Below are 14,945 nucleotides of genomic sequence, written 5' to 3'. Positions count from 1 at the left end.
AGTTTATGTTTTCTCTTGCACTGTTTGCACCTCTGGGATCATGGGTGTCCTTTCTGTGACCAGCTCATCTTGGCTATGAAGCACCTCCACTGTGGTAGGGGAATGGCTTTGTGAACTCTCAGAGCTACCTCCTTTTTCTGCTGTGTTTTTGGCATTGCTGGGCTTTACCAGGGTGTGTTGGGGAGAGGAGGCAAGTCTGTGATCTAGCAGTTCTGCTCCACCAGTCCAGTTAGGGCTGTTGGCCCCCCACTTCCCAGACACTTCTACCTGGTTCTGCTATGATGGGGAACAAGGACAGGAGATGCCTTTTCAGGGAGGTAAACTGCTTCTGTCCTTAAACTGCAGCTCAGCTCCTCTCCCCGCTACCACACTAGCCTAAGCAGCGGTGGGTGTCAAACTTTGTCTGAGGCTACAGTCCCTGTCCTTCCTCCTGTCATGCCTCCAGTATACCCACCTGGAGATGTCCCAATATGTGGCTCTTTCAGGTGTGTCTGTGTGCTGAACAGGGGAATCTTTGTGCAGTTAGAGTTGTCTGACTTGTAAATTGAAGGGGAGAAACAATGGAGTCTTCTTATTCTGCCATCATACTGACATCACTCTCATATTAGTGCTATTTTAGTGGTTAACCAACTACTTCATCAATCTAATCTACATACTTCTATCAGATGATTTTTCCTTAAAATATGATTTCATTAGGTTACAGTTTCACTCAAAAAACCATATGGGCCTCCCACTGCTCAAAGAGTTAAGCCCACAGTCCAGAGTTCATCATAGATTTTTAAGTAATGGCCTTCAAAAAATCACACCTCCCAGAATTTTCAGCCTGTGTAGTCTTCTACACACTGATGGGTGAGTTGCTTTGGCCAATGGGGGGACCAGCTAGTGTAACTCCCACAGGGGCCTGCACTCTTGCAGGAGGGAGTGAGCCCAAAGCCTAGTCCAGGTGACTGTAGCTGCAGGAGTCAGACTGAGGGGCCCAGAGAGCTGCACTGCCTTTATAGGACCATGAGAAATAATAAACTATTGTTGTCTTACCCATGCCAGCGTGGACCCCAGGTCTGGCTTGGATACTGTCTTTTCTGCCTGAAGTGCTCTATGCAGCCATCTGCCTACTAAAACCTAGTATCTATCTGCTAGATCAGCTCCTACAAGGCCTCCTGCCTGCTCATCCTGTGCTTGTCATTAGCTGTGCATGTTATCTTGAGTTATAACTGAACCGCTGACTGCACATCTGGCCTCTTTAATATAGTAAAAATTCTTACCAAGGACTTTACAAATTTATCTAAATATCTCAAAGCCTAGATGGCCTGCATCGATTCTGGAAACATCTTCGGAAGTGTGGAATTGTCCCCAGAAGGTGTTAAAGTGATGAGCCCTTTGGGGAGAAGCCTTTTTAGCAGGAGGCTAAGTGGCAGGTTATTCCCTGAGTCACCTTGTAAAACTACCTGAGGCAGCAAATGCTAGAAGGAAAATCACTGCAGGTCCTGGTGATTCCCTTCCCAGGGGCATCTCCAGCAATGGCTCTGCAGCCTTGTTGGAGGCTGCAGTCACCAAGGGAGAGTCAGCTGTGCAAGGTCCTGCTCTTTGAAGGAGGGAGGGGGCCCCTGCAGAAGTCCCTGGAGTCACTGATACTGCTGAAGGGTGAGCGAACAAGTCATAGGCCTGTTGCACTTCCTGACGCTGGAAACATCCGGCAAACGGCACAGAGACGCAGAAGTAAATAAGCAGCCTACTTCTCCAGCAACTACCACAACGGGGCACCCATCAAGAGTCTAGTCAGCATCCCCCCTTACCTGGGGTATGCTCATGTGGAAAGTGTGTGAGGCCACAGGTTTATTTTCAAAATACCAGCAGGAAGCACCCAAAGGTGGGGCATGGTGAAGGAGAAAAATGAGAGCTATATCTCAAGTCTTTTTCAAACCTAACCATTAGAAACTGAGTGCTCTACTTATGCTCCTTGGGGGTCTTAATGAACCATGCTAGAGGGTGAAGCCGGGGTCTGAGTATTTTGGGAGTGATGATTGCTACCAAGGGAAAACTGTTCTGACCAGGTTAGAATTTGGTGTTTGTTAGCACCTCCAGTTTTTAAGGTGATCACTGACAACATTCACCTTTTAGCAGGAAAACACATGTGGAGATGCATGCCAGTTTCCTCCAATGAAAGCTCTTCAAACTAGCAGACAAACTGGTTCTCAGAGAGTGCTCACATTCATTTTGAAGAAAGCACTTATTATAAACTGAGAATCTAAGTTCAATCTTTAATTTAGATGTTTTTCCATTTAGGCTAAACGTTTAACTTCTCACATAATCATCAAAAGGGATATACTCAAAGGCAAGAAATTCTTCTACATAAGTAAAAGGAAAATAATTCCTTTGCTGCGGGATACTAACATCAATATTTTAAGTATACATTTTAAATCTTATTAGTTCATAAATAATTTGGTTGAAAAAGTAGAAAACATGTTTTTGGCATTGACAAAGACTGAACCATGTCAAAAAAGTATGATTTAATCATTAAAATACATAGCAGCTCTGGCCAATGTGACTAAGTGGTTAGAGCATGGCAAGAGCACCAACGGTTGTGGGTTTGATTCCTGGTCAAAGGCGAATACCTGGGTTGCAGGTTGGATCCCCGGCCCCAGTTGGGGCTCGTGCAGGAGGCAACCAATCTATGTGTCTCTCTCTCTCCACCCCCCTCCTTCCCTTCCACTCTTTCTCTCTGTTTAAAAAAAAAAGAAAAAAATCAATGGAAAAAATGTCTTTGGTGAGGACTAACAAAACAAAAGAAAAAAGAGAATACTTGTACATAACTCATAGTAGCTTATTATTTAATGTACTCATTTCAAATATACTAATATCCTATTATTGCCAAGTTTTGTAGATTAAATTATTTGTAAATAATTTCTACCAATTTAGAGATATTTTAAAAATTTAATATCAAGCATCTAAAAATAATTAAGTAAAATATTTACTGAATGGCTTTTTAAAATATATATATTTTTTATTTATTTCAGAGAGGAAGGGAGAGGGAGAGAGAGAAACATCAATGATGAGAGAGAATCATTGATTGGCTGCCACCTGCATGCCCCACACTGGGGATTGAGCCCACAACCTGGGCATGTTCCCTGACTGGGAATCGAACCGTGACCTCCTGGTTCATAGGTCTATGCTCAACCACTGAGCCACGCTGGCAGGGCCTGAATGGCTTTTATATGTGCTCTATATTTATAAATTTAGAAAACAGACAGACTTACCATTAACAGCTTTTTCATAATTTTTTCCTAGGTTTATTAAATTTCGTAGCCGCGGATTGAACTGTTCCATAACATTCTGGAAAACAAACAGAACAAACAAATTAATAAAGTGACCAGCACCAGTCATCTTTAGATGCTGTTACTACACAGGGCCTGGGACACCTATGTGTACTGGTCAGGAATGCTGACTTGCAGACAGTGAAGGGCACTGATGACCGGGGTGCTCACCCTGGTAAGGTGTCTGTAACCAGGCCAGTTCTCCAGTTGTCCAAGGGCTGCCTCGGACCTACTTGTAAATGGAGCAAGTAGTGGACAGGCTGCCTCTAAAGCGAACCCTACAGGGGCTGTGAGCCCAGAAGCTGATGCCGCCTGGTTTTAAGTAGGTCAATGGTGTCATTCTCATGATGGGAATTTAATTATATGGACAATGTGTTGGCTATCAATTGGACAGAAATGTCCAAGAGGCTGTGTTTTTACTCTGCCTAATTACAGGGGAGGGTGTGGGGTGAGCGTTGCTGATAGCTCTAGGACACTTTCTTCCTAGGTGGTCACTGGCCCCCACCCCCAGTAATCAGGGCATTTATTAAGTACTTCTGGAGTAACTCCTGTGCACTAGTTCTGGTGCACAGCTGTGGACGGGAGACATGGTTCCCTCTCATGGATTTCATGATGCTGTATCTCTGCAGATGCCACACTTTTCAAAACTTGGAGACAAATGCTATGTCAGGTATAAGGCAATTATTTAGAGGTTAGTCTAAATGTAAAATACCCTAAATCTGAAGCTCAGATAAGAAATCATATGTAAGGGGCTCCGACTAGACTCAGAACATACAGTGGCTGGATACATTTGTTCAACCTGCAAACACTGAGCTTCACCATATGAATCCCTCCAGGCACACGACTCAAGTCTCTTCAGCTCCTCTCCCGAAATGTTAACACTTGGAGAGGACCAGGCAATGCAACAAATGAAAAACTAAGCAACGGCCAAAGGGGCAGATACCGGACACATGCTATTTCAGATATAAAGGTTCTCCATTATGGGTTAGAGGAGAAAGAACACAACTTTTATTTTTTAAATTTTTTTTTAATGTTTATTGATTTTTGAGAGAAAGGAAGGGAGAGGGTGAGATAGAAACATTAATGAAAGAGAGACACTGATCGGCTGCCTCCTGCACACCTCCCTCTGGGGACTGAGCCACAACGTGGGCATGTGCCGTGACCGGGAATTGAACCGGGGACTTCTTGGGTCATGAGGTGACGTTCAACCACCAAGCCACACCGGCTGGACCATAACTTTAATTTTTAAATATTTAAAAATTGTATTTATTGATTTGAGAGAGAGAGATCGATTTGTTACTCCACTTATTTATGCTTTTATTGGTTGCTTCTTGTATGTGCCCTGACTGGAGATCAAACCCACAACCTTGGCGTACTGGAACACTCTAACCAACTGAGCTACCTGGCCAGGGCTAGGAGAACACAACTTTTATTTTATCAAACAGTGATAAAGACTGATGAAAACCACACCTGCCTCACCTATCCCCACCCCTGACTCACCTATCCCCACTCCTGCCTGGCCTTACTTACTCCCGAGAGCTGTTATTCTTGTATTTACTGTCGTAGTTTTGAGTAATAGTCCTGATTTCTCAATTTTGGGCCATAACTATAGGCTCTCTGCTAGAGTTGATGAAGACATGGCTCTCCTTTCCCCAACCTTTCCTACATAGTTCAATGGCAATTTCCTGTTAAGTCAATAGTCAGGGTTTTTTGTTACTTTGTAAATATTGGTCACTACAAATCAAAAAATGTACCAAGGATTACAGTTCCTTTCCCGGTATGGACTTTTTGTTTCTTGTGGGATTAACAATTGTCTCACCCCCTCCCCCATGCTTAATTTTCTATATAGCTACCTTAAATTTTTCCACATGCTCTGTAGAATCTAGCAGAAGCCTATCAATAGTATTTTTCAAATGCGCAAAGTTGTCAGCTAATCTTCCATTCACTCACTCCCCCACCCCCACCCCAGAACTTCCTCCAAGGACTCTCCGTCCTCTTGCCCAGGCTGGCCTGAGTGGCCCTGCTACGCTGTTGCCCTTGCATGTCCCTTCCTGGTCCTTCGTGTTAGACCTCTCACGACCTGAATAACACATCTTCCTCTTTCTTCATTTATTCCTTCTTACTGAAGATCATTCTCTAAGAATGACCTAAGAATGGATGTGTGAAAGGTAAATTTGAGTACCTATGTGTCTGAAACTATCTTTATCTTGACATTTGATTGATATTTTGCTAGAGTATTACAGATCAAAAGTGACTTTCCCTTAGAACTTGTAAGATAATGTTCCACTATCTTTAATATCCAGTTTTGCTATAGAGAAGTTGGCTATCATTTCTTCTGCCTTTCTATATAACATTTTTGGGGGGAGGAGGAGCGCTTATTTCTGGAAGCCTTTGCTTCATCTCTCCCTCCCTGTGTCCTGAAACTACATAATGGTTTTTCTCAGTATTTTTTTCATTTATTTAACCGAGCACTCAAAAGGCCCTATCTAATCTACATAGGAAATTATGTCCTTCAGGTCTGAAAAACACCCTGTAGTTATACTCTAAGAATTTTTCCTTTTTTATCTGATTTTCCACTTTTTGTTCTGACAGATATCCTCAACTTTACATTCCTTTAAACTCTCCTACTAGATTTTAAATGCTTTTGATATATTTTTAATTTGGGCTCTGTCAAGTTTTTTTTATTATTCCTCTTTATGTATTTATTTTTTATAATTCCTATTTTTTTTATTATCCTTTTTAAAAGCATCCTGTTCTTGTTTTATGGAGGCAATATTGTCTCTTATTTCAATAAACTGTAGTTTGGGGGTATTTCCTTTCAGTTCCCCATGTTATTTCCTGTTTATTTCTTCTCATTGCTTGGCATCCATCTGTCTTTGGTGTTGGAGGGTTTCCTCAACTGTCTGGTGACCCCTGATCAGTTCTTCGGGAGTAAATCCTAACGTGCCGGCTGGAAGCTTCTGAGTGTGGGGATGCACACAGGGTGGCTGTGGACCAGCAGGCTTCCTGCAGGGTGACTGACAGGTCGGCTGTAGACAAACTGGCCACGCAGCAGTAGCCAGAGGCCACAGGGTCATTCCAGAGATGTTTCTAATTCCCTGTCCTTGGGTGGGGGAAGGGCCATCACCAGGAGGTCTGCTTTCCCAGTCAGGAAGGGGGGTGGGAATCCCACAGTTTACTGAGCTGATTTTTACTGAATTCCTCTGATTTAGCTCTGAGTTTTACTCCCCCACCTCGGTGGGTATTTCCAAGTCACTATATTTTGAGATTAAATCTCCAGTCTGGCAGGCAGAGGACACCACTGGTTGGAGTGGTGGTTGGGGTGGGGAAGGGAACCTGGTAGTTTAACCATCTTGTAGAATGCCTGTTACTTCCCATGTGTCCCCTCCCTTCTGTGGGGTCTGCTCCTCAGCCTTGGGGTGCTCCAGTGAATGGCTCAGCTCTCATCAACACTCCCCCTGCAGGTTGTTGAGGTTCTCATAAGGCAGTTACTGCTCCTCTGCCCATTTCTATCACCCCAAATTTCTTTAGGCTTTTTGTCAACTGATATTTCCTTTTTCAGGTCTCTACACTATGGATTTTTAAAAATATATTTTTATTGATTTCAGAGAGGAAGGGAGGGAGAGGGAGAGGGAGAGGGAGAGGGAGAGGGAGGGAGAGAGAGAGAGAGAGAGAGAGAGATGGAAACATCAATGATCGGCTGCCTCCTGCATGCCCCTTATTGGGGATCGAGCCCACAACCTGGGCATGTGCCCTGACCAGGAATTGAACCGTGACCTCCTGCTTCATAGATCGGTGCTCAACCAGCTGGGATACACTATGGATTTACAGTTTTTTTAAAAAGTTCTTTTGCCCTCATTTTAACATATCTTCATTAAAAAAAAAAAAAGTAGACAAACATAGGCAGTCTATCCATCATGCTTCACTGGAAGTCCACTTGTCCTGTTTTATTTAAGCCAGCTGGCTGTTTAAGCCTCTTTCACGACCAGCAGCCACAAGGGCCCAGCCAGCGCTGACTCCCTCACCAGTCTGTCTGCAAGACGGTAAAACTACCTGAGCACAGGACCTGTAGCCACAACCGCTACTTCCGTCTCTTTCCTCAATTCCCTTGGTTTGTTTTTAAGCTTTTTATTTTGAAAAAGCTTAAGATTCACAAGAAGTTGTAAAAATTGTACAGGGAATTCTTATGCATGCTTCCTCCCAAGACAACTTATATAACCATAGCGCCTTACCTAGCACATTATCAAAACCAGGAAACTGACATGTTGGAGGGTTTTTATTATTCCTCTTTATGTATTTATTTAAAAAAAAAGTTTAAGACTTGAGAGTACAATCACCTTCACGATAAACTGAACTGTAGACATTATGTGGCTTGACCAGTTTTTATATCACTCATTTTTTTTGAAGAGGTGAACTGATTCTGTGAACTTGTATCACATGTACAGATTTGTATAAATCATCCCCTCAATGATAATACAGACCTGTTCTATCAACACAAAGATCTCGCTCATGCTCCCCACTTCAGAGCCGCACCCTTCCCCAGTCCTAACCCCTGGCAACCTCTGATCTCAATCACTAGTTTTGTCATTGTGAAAATGTTATATAAATGGAACCATGTGACCTTTTGAGACTGGCTTTCTCACTCGGCACAAAGCCCTTAAGTACCATCCAAGTTTACTGCCTTTTTTTTTGGCCAGTAGTATTCCACAGTATGGAAGTATCACAGTTTGCTCATCCTCATACCCACTGATCATATGGGTTGGTTTCCAGTTTTGGGCAATTTCAAATAAACCTGATACAGACCATCACATATAGGGTTTTGTGTGAATGTAAATGTCCCTATCTCTTAAGATAAACACTTGGGAGTTCAACTGCTATGTCTTATGGGAGGTGTATGTTTAACTTTGTAAGAAATTGCTAAACTATTTTCAAGAGTGGCCATACCACTTTACATTATCATCAGCAATGCATGAAATTTCAATAATTTAAAAATCAAATAACTTTATTAGAAAATGGTTACTTTCTAATGAAAAGATAAAACGATTTTTCAAAGATCTCACTTAAAATTCTTATAATAATCTTATGAGGCTGAGTGTGGAGGGTAAGAATACAGGGAAACTGAAACAGAGCCAAGCCAGTCCTCTGGCAAACAAGAAGTCACAAAAAGAAGCCCGGACCTTTGTTCTTTCTCAAGACTATCCTTAGTTCCGCATATCCAAAGAAAGGGAAAATATAACTTGGTTTCTTTATATAATTCGTAAAATGTGTACATATAACTCCTATCTTAAAATGTCAAAAACAATGAGTTAATGAGAACTTCCAAAGTTAGCATCAAGCATAAATCACCAAATGATGCTACTGGAAAAAAAAAAAAGTTTAAGACTTGAGAGTACAATCAACTTCACAGAAAACACAAGAGTTTTTAAGCTGGAAAGTTCAGCATATACTTCAATTCTTTTTATTTAGGCTCAGCTACAGAAATCTCCCCCCTGTAAATTTTGGCCTCTTTGAACAGTGGAAAATCCATTTCTACACTGGCTCTTGGCCATTAATTTAGCTATTTTAACTGAAGTACATGTATTTTTTAAACCCAGAAACAAAAAAGCAGTGCTTCCTTTGTGTCCCACAAGCTATAAAATTTTACAGGAGCAGTGGGTGTCCTTGTGAATTGGATGGTCCCATATTTTGGGGAGAGGACAGCAGTTGGGTCAAAGGTCACGCTGTGTCAAGGCTTATTAAGACCTGAATTTTTACAAAGCTTAAAATTTATGAAGTATCACCAGTTGTAACAAACATATCCATTTTAAACTAAGAATAAAAGGTTTAAGATACCAAGTATAAAAAAGATAAATTATAAAAGGTATTAACAGGCTGAGAACCACTATTTTATTGTAGTCAATAACAAAAGCTTAGTACATATTCCACCAGTTACTGGCTGGCAAGGAGAATAATTTGCCAAACTAGTTCCAACCAGAATGAGTTTAATTTCCATTCAGACAAGAATATGGGTAGCCTCGTCTGAAATGAAATGACCGGCACTATCGCTGTTCACCTGGCCGGGCCTCCTGTGAAGAGGGCTGGTTCTTTGGGTAGCTACGCCATAGAGAATGCCGAGGATAGGCCACTGGGAACCCCCAGGCACTTTTCACCGGCTTTCTAGCTGGTCCATTTATCGCATGCATTTCCTCTACTCCTTAGGAGTTACAGATCATGAGTTCAAAATGAATTATACAATCTTATGATGGTTTTAACTTCTGCATCATTTAGATTTTTCTTTAAGCTTTGAAAAAGATTCCCTTTGCCAACCTAGAACTACAGACATGAAGCATAAATTAATACAATTATGAATCAGCGGTTCTCAACCTGTGGGTCGCGACCCCTTTAGCAGTCGAACGACCCTTTCACAGGGGTCGCCTAAGACCATGCTGCATATCAGATATTTACATTACGATTCATAACAGTAACAACATTACAGTTATGAAGTAGCAACGAAAATCATTTTATGACTGGGTCACAACATGAGGAATTGTATTTAAAGGGCCAGAAGGTTGAGAACCACTGAGCTAGATGTTTAAACTGAGCTGACTTTAAATTTTTTAAGAATTGGTTTCTCTTTCTGTTTCTTTTTCCAGTCCTCCCCACAACCAAGGACAAATTACTTGATATTTGAAGGTTTTATTTTTCTCAGTTGAAAAATGTGGGTACTATCCACCCTGGACTAAGCTTTAAAAGTGATTTAAGAATCTCCAAGTAAATGGTTTTAGAACTTGATTCAGGTAGTGTATGTACACTTGAAATTTTCCAGACTATTTTGCTCTATACAGTCTCATACAAACTGGCTTAGCAATGTTGCAAATGCTTAAACTAATTTAGTGTCATGTGACAAGAACATTTGTTAATAAGGATTAAATATTTGAGAATACTTCTAGACAGACGTCATTCATAGAAAATCTCACTTCCTCCTTCCTTGTGTTCTTGGAAGCTGCTGTTCTGGATCAACATTGTCAATACTTGATTATGTCCCTGCCTTTAGGGACAATATTAGTGAGTAAATGTAGTAAAAGGCAGCTGTTTGTGGCTAACAGATGGCTAGAAGAGTCATGTTTTTCAAACTCATCTTGAATGGGGGCACAAGCCAACTAAAGGAAAATTAGACAACTGATATGCTTTTTGTTTGAAGTATTAAACTATGGCAGAAAAACTCAGATTCAAATATATAAACACACACAAAAAAATGTTCCCCGTCACTTAAATGTGAACAAAGTTCCCTTTTAGTCTGTATTGTATATTTATGCTACTAGCTATTAGTGTGCACTATAAACCAATTTAAAACAAGGTTTATAAATCAATTTGATATAATTTGTAACATGCCATCCCCATAGCAATGAGCCTGAAAAAAACTTTAGCCTGTCCTGGCCAGCGTGTCTCAGTTGGTTGAACATCATCCCATGCACCAAAAGGTCGCCGGTTTGATTCCCCATCAGGCACAAGCCCGGGTTGCAGGCTCACTCCCCAGGAGAAGGTGTGCAGGAGGCAGCTGATCTATGTTTCTCTCTCCACACTGTGGTTCCTTTCTCTCCCCACTGCCCAGTCCCTCTCTTTCCTTACCTCTCCTTAGCCTTTCCTCTCTCTCTAAAACATTTAAAAAACAACTTGGGCCTGGAGTCGTTGGGCAAATCACCACCCCGCTGAGCCTCACTCTCCTCCTCTATAAAACGGAAAGAATAATCATTTCCACTTCATGAGGTGTATGAAGAGTCAATGAGTAATAACTAATACTTACAGAGCACTTACTCTGTGCTCTTCCAAGTACTCTTAGTGCACACCAAATCAGTGTGGCAATTAACACTGAAGACAGAAGCTTTCAAACATCAGTCAACTCTTCAAATGGAGGAACATTCCTATTTCCACAGGTGTCTCCAGGTATCTCACTTCCACCCTGTAACTTGCACTAAATGATACTAGCTCTCCGGCTCAAAGTGTCATGTTAGAAGGAGAGAGACCATGAATACAAAAACCTCAAGAGAGTGTGCAGCACAAAGGAAATCAAAAGTGTTATTACGTATTTGCTTTATCCAGTTAAGAACATTTTATTTCTTTTCCATCTGAGAGCCCTTCTGACATTGTTGGAGTGCTGCTGTTTCATCAGGCTCTATGCCTACTATTTCCCATGGATTGTCTCATTAGATCCTAACAACATGATTATTATTACGCCCATTTTACAGATGAGACAACGCATCTTTGAGATGGTACATTTAAACACCTTACTGAGGTCCCACAGGCAGCAAGAAGCGGTCAGGCCCGGCAACCTCCCTACTGACCTTTGCACTAACCCCTCTGGCCTTGAAACAAGTTCCTTGAAGCACTTGTACAATAAAGTGAGATGAAAATGCTTTTATGACATAGAACCCCTTTAGTGTGAGGAATTACAGGAATCTCTACAATATTTTGTTTTTAGAAGTTTTCTTATAATCTTACTCCTGATTTTTTATGGATATAATGAATCTAATAGCATCCCAATATGGTGGACCAATTCTGCCAGGCAAACAAATATTTCTGACCTCCTTTTCTTTCCTTTAAAAAAAAAAGAGAGAGAGAGAGAAAGAAGATTCTACAACAACCTCACAAGAATTAATAATGACTAACACTGTCATATTGATTTCCTTTGCTGAAAAGGAATTAAAAGTAAAACATTACAGAACTACATTATAAAACCACAGGATGCCTAATCACCTCACCCAAGTCTCATATCTCGTTTTTTCTTCCCCAGAGGAAACTGTTAATTAAGACTGCTGTTAACTTCCTAAAAAGTATTTTATGCTTTTATATATACATTTAGTTATGATTAATAATTGTTTTGTGCATTTAATAAATGGTATCGTATAACACAGTTCACTTTCACACCTTACTTTTTTAATTTAACATTATGCCTCTGAGACCTGTCCACCTTGGTATATACTGACTGAATTTATTCTTATTTAACTTCTCTATGGTATCGCAGAAACACCAGAAGAAAAAGTAGAAACCCCTAGAGCAGCGGTTCTCAACCTGTGGGTCGCGACCCCTTTAGGGGTCAAACGACCCTTTCACAGGGGTCGCCTAAGACCATCGGAAAACACATATATAATTACATATTGTTTTTGTGATTAATCACTATGCTTTAATTATGTTCAATTTGTAACAATGAAATTGGGGTCACCACAACATGAGGAACTGTAGTAAAGGGTTGCGGCATTAGGAAGGTTGAGAACCACTAGCCGGTGTGGGTCAGTGGTTGAGCGTTGATCTATGAACTAGGAGGTTACAGTTTGATTCCCAGTCAGGGCACATGCCTGAGTCGTGGCTCAATCCTTGGTAGGGGACGCATGGGAGGCAGCCAATCAATGATTCTCTTTCATCACTGATGTTTCTCTCTTTCTCTCTTGCTCCCTTCCTCTCTGAAATCAATAAAAAATATATATTATAAAAAAAAGGTTCAAACATGGATCCCAACTCGAAAAGGTAAAAAAGTTACATGAAGCTAATGTTCATTTATTATTTAAGGAAAACACTATTTTTAATAAATTTAGTGTAGCCTAAGTGCACAGTGTTAGAAAGCCTACAATCATGTGCAGTACTGTCCTAGCCTTCACACTCACTCACTCACCACTCACCCAGAGCAATGCCCAGTCCTGCAGGAGTCCTGCAGGCTCCATTCCTGGCAAGTGCCCTATGCTGGTGTATCTTTTTATCTTTTATACTGTGTTTTTACTATATCTGTTCTATGGTTAGATATGCAAATACTTGCCATTGTGTTACAAATGCCTTTGGTATTCAGTACTGTAACATGCTGCACAGGTTTATAGCCTAGGAGCAGTGCGCTATACCTTACAGCCAAGGTGTGTCGCAGGCTGTACCATCCACACCTTGTGACTGATGTTCACACAGGGACTAAACTGCCTTGTGATGCCTTTCTCACAATGTTTCTTGTCACTAAGCACCGCATGGCTGTGTAAGTTACCCTCAGCTCTCATGTCTATCACAGATTAATGTTACTAGTGACTTTTGTCATGGTAACAACAGGGTGGAAGAGGCACCAAAAGCCTGGATATTACCTGCAATCAAGCAGGTTGGGCTGTGCCCACCCCTTCTCCAGGCCCATCACTGTGCTCCAGGCACAACGGCTTCCGGGCTGTTGTCAGACCAGGCCAACCCCATTCCCACAGGGATTTTTTACTCCCTCTCCTTCTGCCAGAAGGCTCTTCTGGATCCCCACCCACCTGGATCTCAGCTCTCAAAGACCTCCCTCCATCCTCCTCCCTCGGAAGGTAGCAGCTCCAGCCTCCCCCTTCCCAGTAGTTCCTTGCTTCTCTTTTTTTCAAAAGGCTACTCACATGATGTTGCTGTCTACTCTCTTTAGTAGGAACCACACGTAAACCAAGGCCAAGGACCACTGCACCTCCAACATCAAGAACAGTGCCTGGACCATCTGACCCCAAAGTGCCCCATCAGCAGCAGGACTGTAAGAAATGGAATGTACACGCTCACAGATGAACCCGCCGCAAGATGTACCTTCCTCTCATCTGAACACACTGCTGCAGACACAATGACCCAGTGGGCCAATTAGCCTAGAAAATCGGGGATGAGGTAATGAGGCCACTGCTTTCTACTTCTTTAGCTCAAAGTAACAGCTCCAACCAAGGGTCACAAAAGCTGCAAGGTTCTGCCTTCTACCTATGAAGGCATAATGGCCTTAAAAAAATAAAAAAATGCTAGGGCTTTCCTTGTGAATTTTGCTTCCTAACTCTACATTTTTCCAAGCTGACATTTAAATTATTTAGGTATTGGTCAGTAATATGGCCCTTAAAAAAATACCTTGTTGGAAATAATTCAAATATCCATCAACTGGTGAAAAGGTGAACAGATGTGGTACATCCATAAAGGGAATATTATTCAGCCATGAAAAATACAGTACTAACACACTACAACACAGATGAACTCCATTATGCTAAGTGAAAGAAGCCAGTTGCAAAGAAGCATGTGTGGCTGCATTTTTACGAAATGTCTAGAAAGGCCAAATCTATAGAGACTAAAAATGTATTAGTGATTGCCTAGGGGTGAGAATGAGAAATGGCAGCTAATAGGCACAAAGGACCTTTTTGGGATGAAGGAAATGTTATAAAACTGGATTGTGGTGGTGATTACGCAATTCTTCAAATTTACTAAAAATGACTGACTTGTACATTTAAAACCAATGAATTTTACGGTTTATAAATTACACCTCAATATAGCTATTTCTTTTATTCTAAAAAGGAAAAAAAACAAAACAAAACCCCACACACAGCAATAACAAAGAGCCTTGGCTCTGTTGAATGTTCCAGGCTGCTGAGAATTAAGGCTCTATATCAGGGTTGGGGGATGTCTGGCCCACGGGCCATATAAGGCCCCTGAAATTATTTAGCTTGGCCCTACCAAGGCATTAGGGGTAAGTTAATGAAACGTCTGACCAAATATAGAAGACGAATGTTTAAGCTGATAATTTTATATGGCCCTTGAATGACATTATAGCCTGGTAAATATCCAAATGGCCCGCGGCAGAAAAAAGGTTCCCCATCCCTGCTGTACATCCTTACTGCTATGGAATGCCACGGAGCT

General features: G+C 41.5%; 1 protein-coding gene across 1 annotated transcript in view; it reads right to left on the bottom strand.

Moving 5' to 3' along the window:
- Nucleotides 1-14,945, bottom strand: part of BAIAP2L1 (BAR/IMD domain containing adaptor protein 2 like 1) — a 76,223-nt gene that overhangs the window by 47,738 nt on the left and 13,540 nt on the right. Inside the window, exon 2 of the mRNA XM_081093145.1 lies at nucleotides 3,255-3,330. Coding sequence (XP_080949271.1) covers nucleotides 3,255-3,330 — 76 coding nt within the window. The remainder of the gene's footprint in view (nucleotides 1-3,254; nucleotides 3,331-14,945) is intronic.

The sequence above is a fragment of the Myotis nattereri genome (genome assembly GCF_964212035.1).
Source record: "Myotis nattereri genome assembly, chromosome: 5".
In the NCBI taxonomy this organism is placed as follows: domain Eukaryota; kingdom Metazoa; phylum Chordata; class Mammalia; order Chiroptera; family Vespertilionidae; genus Myotis; species Myotis nattereri.
The sequence above is the reverse complement of the archived record's forward strand: the minus strand, read 5'-3'. Positions and strand labels throughout refer to the sequence as shown.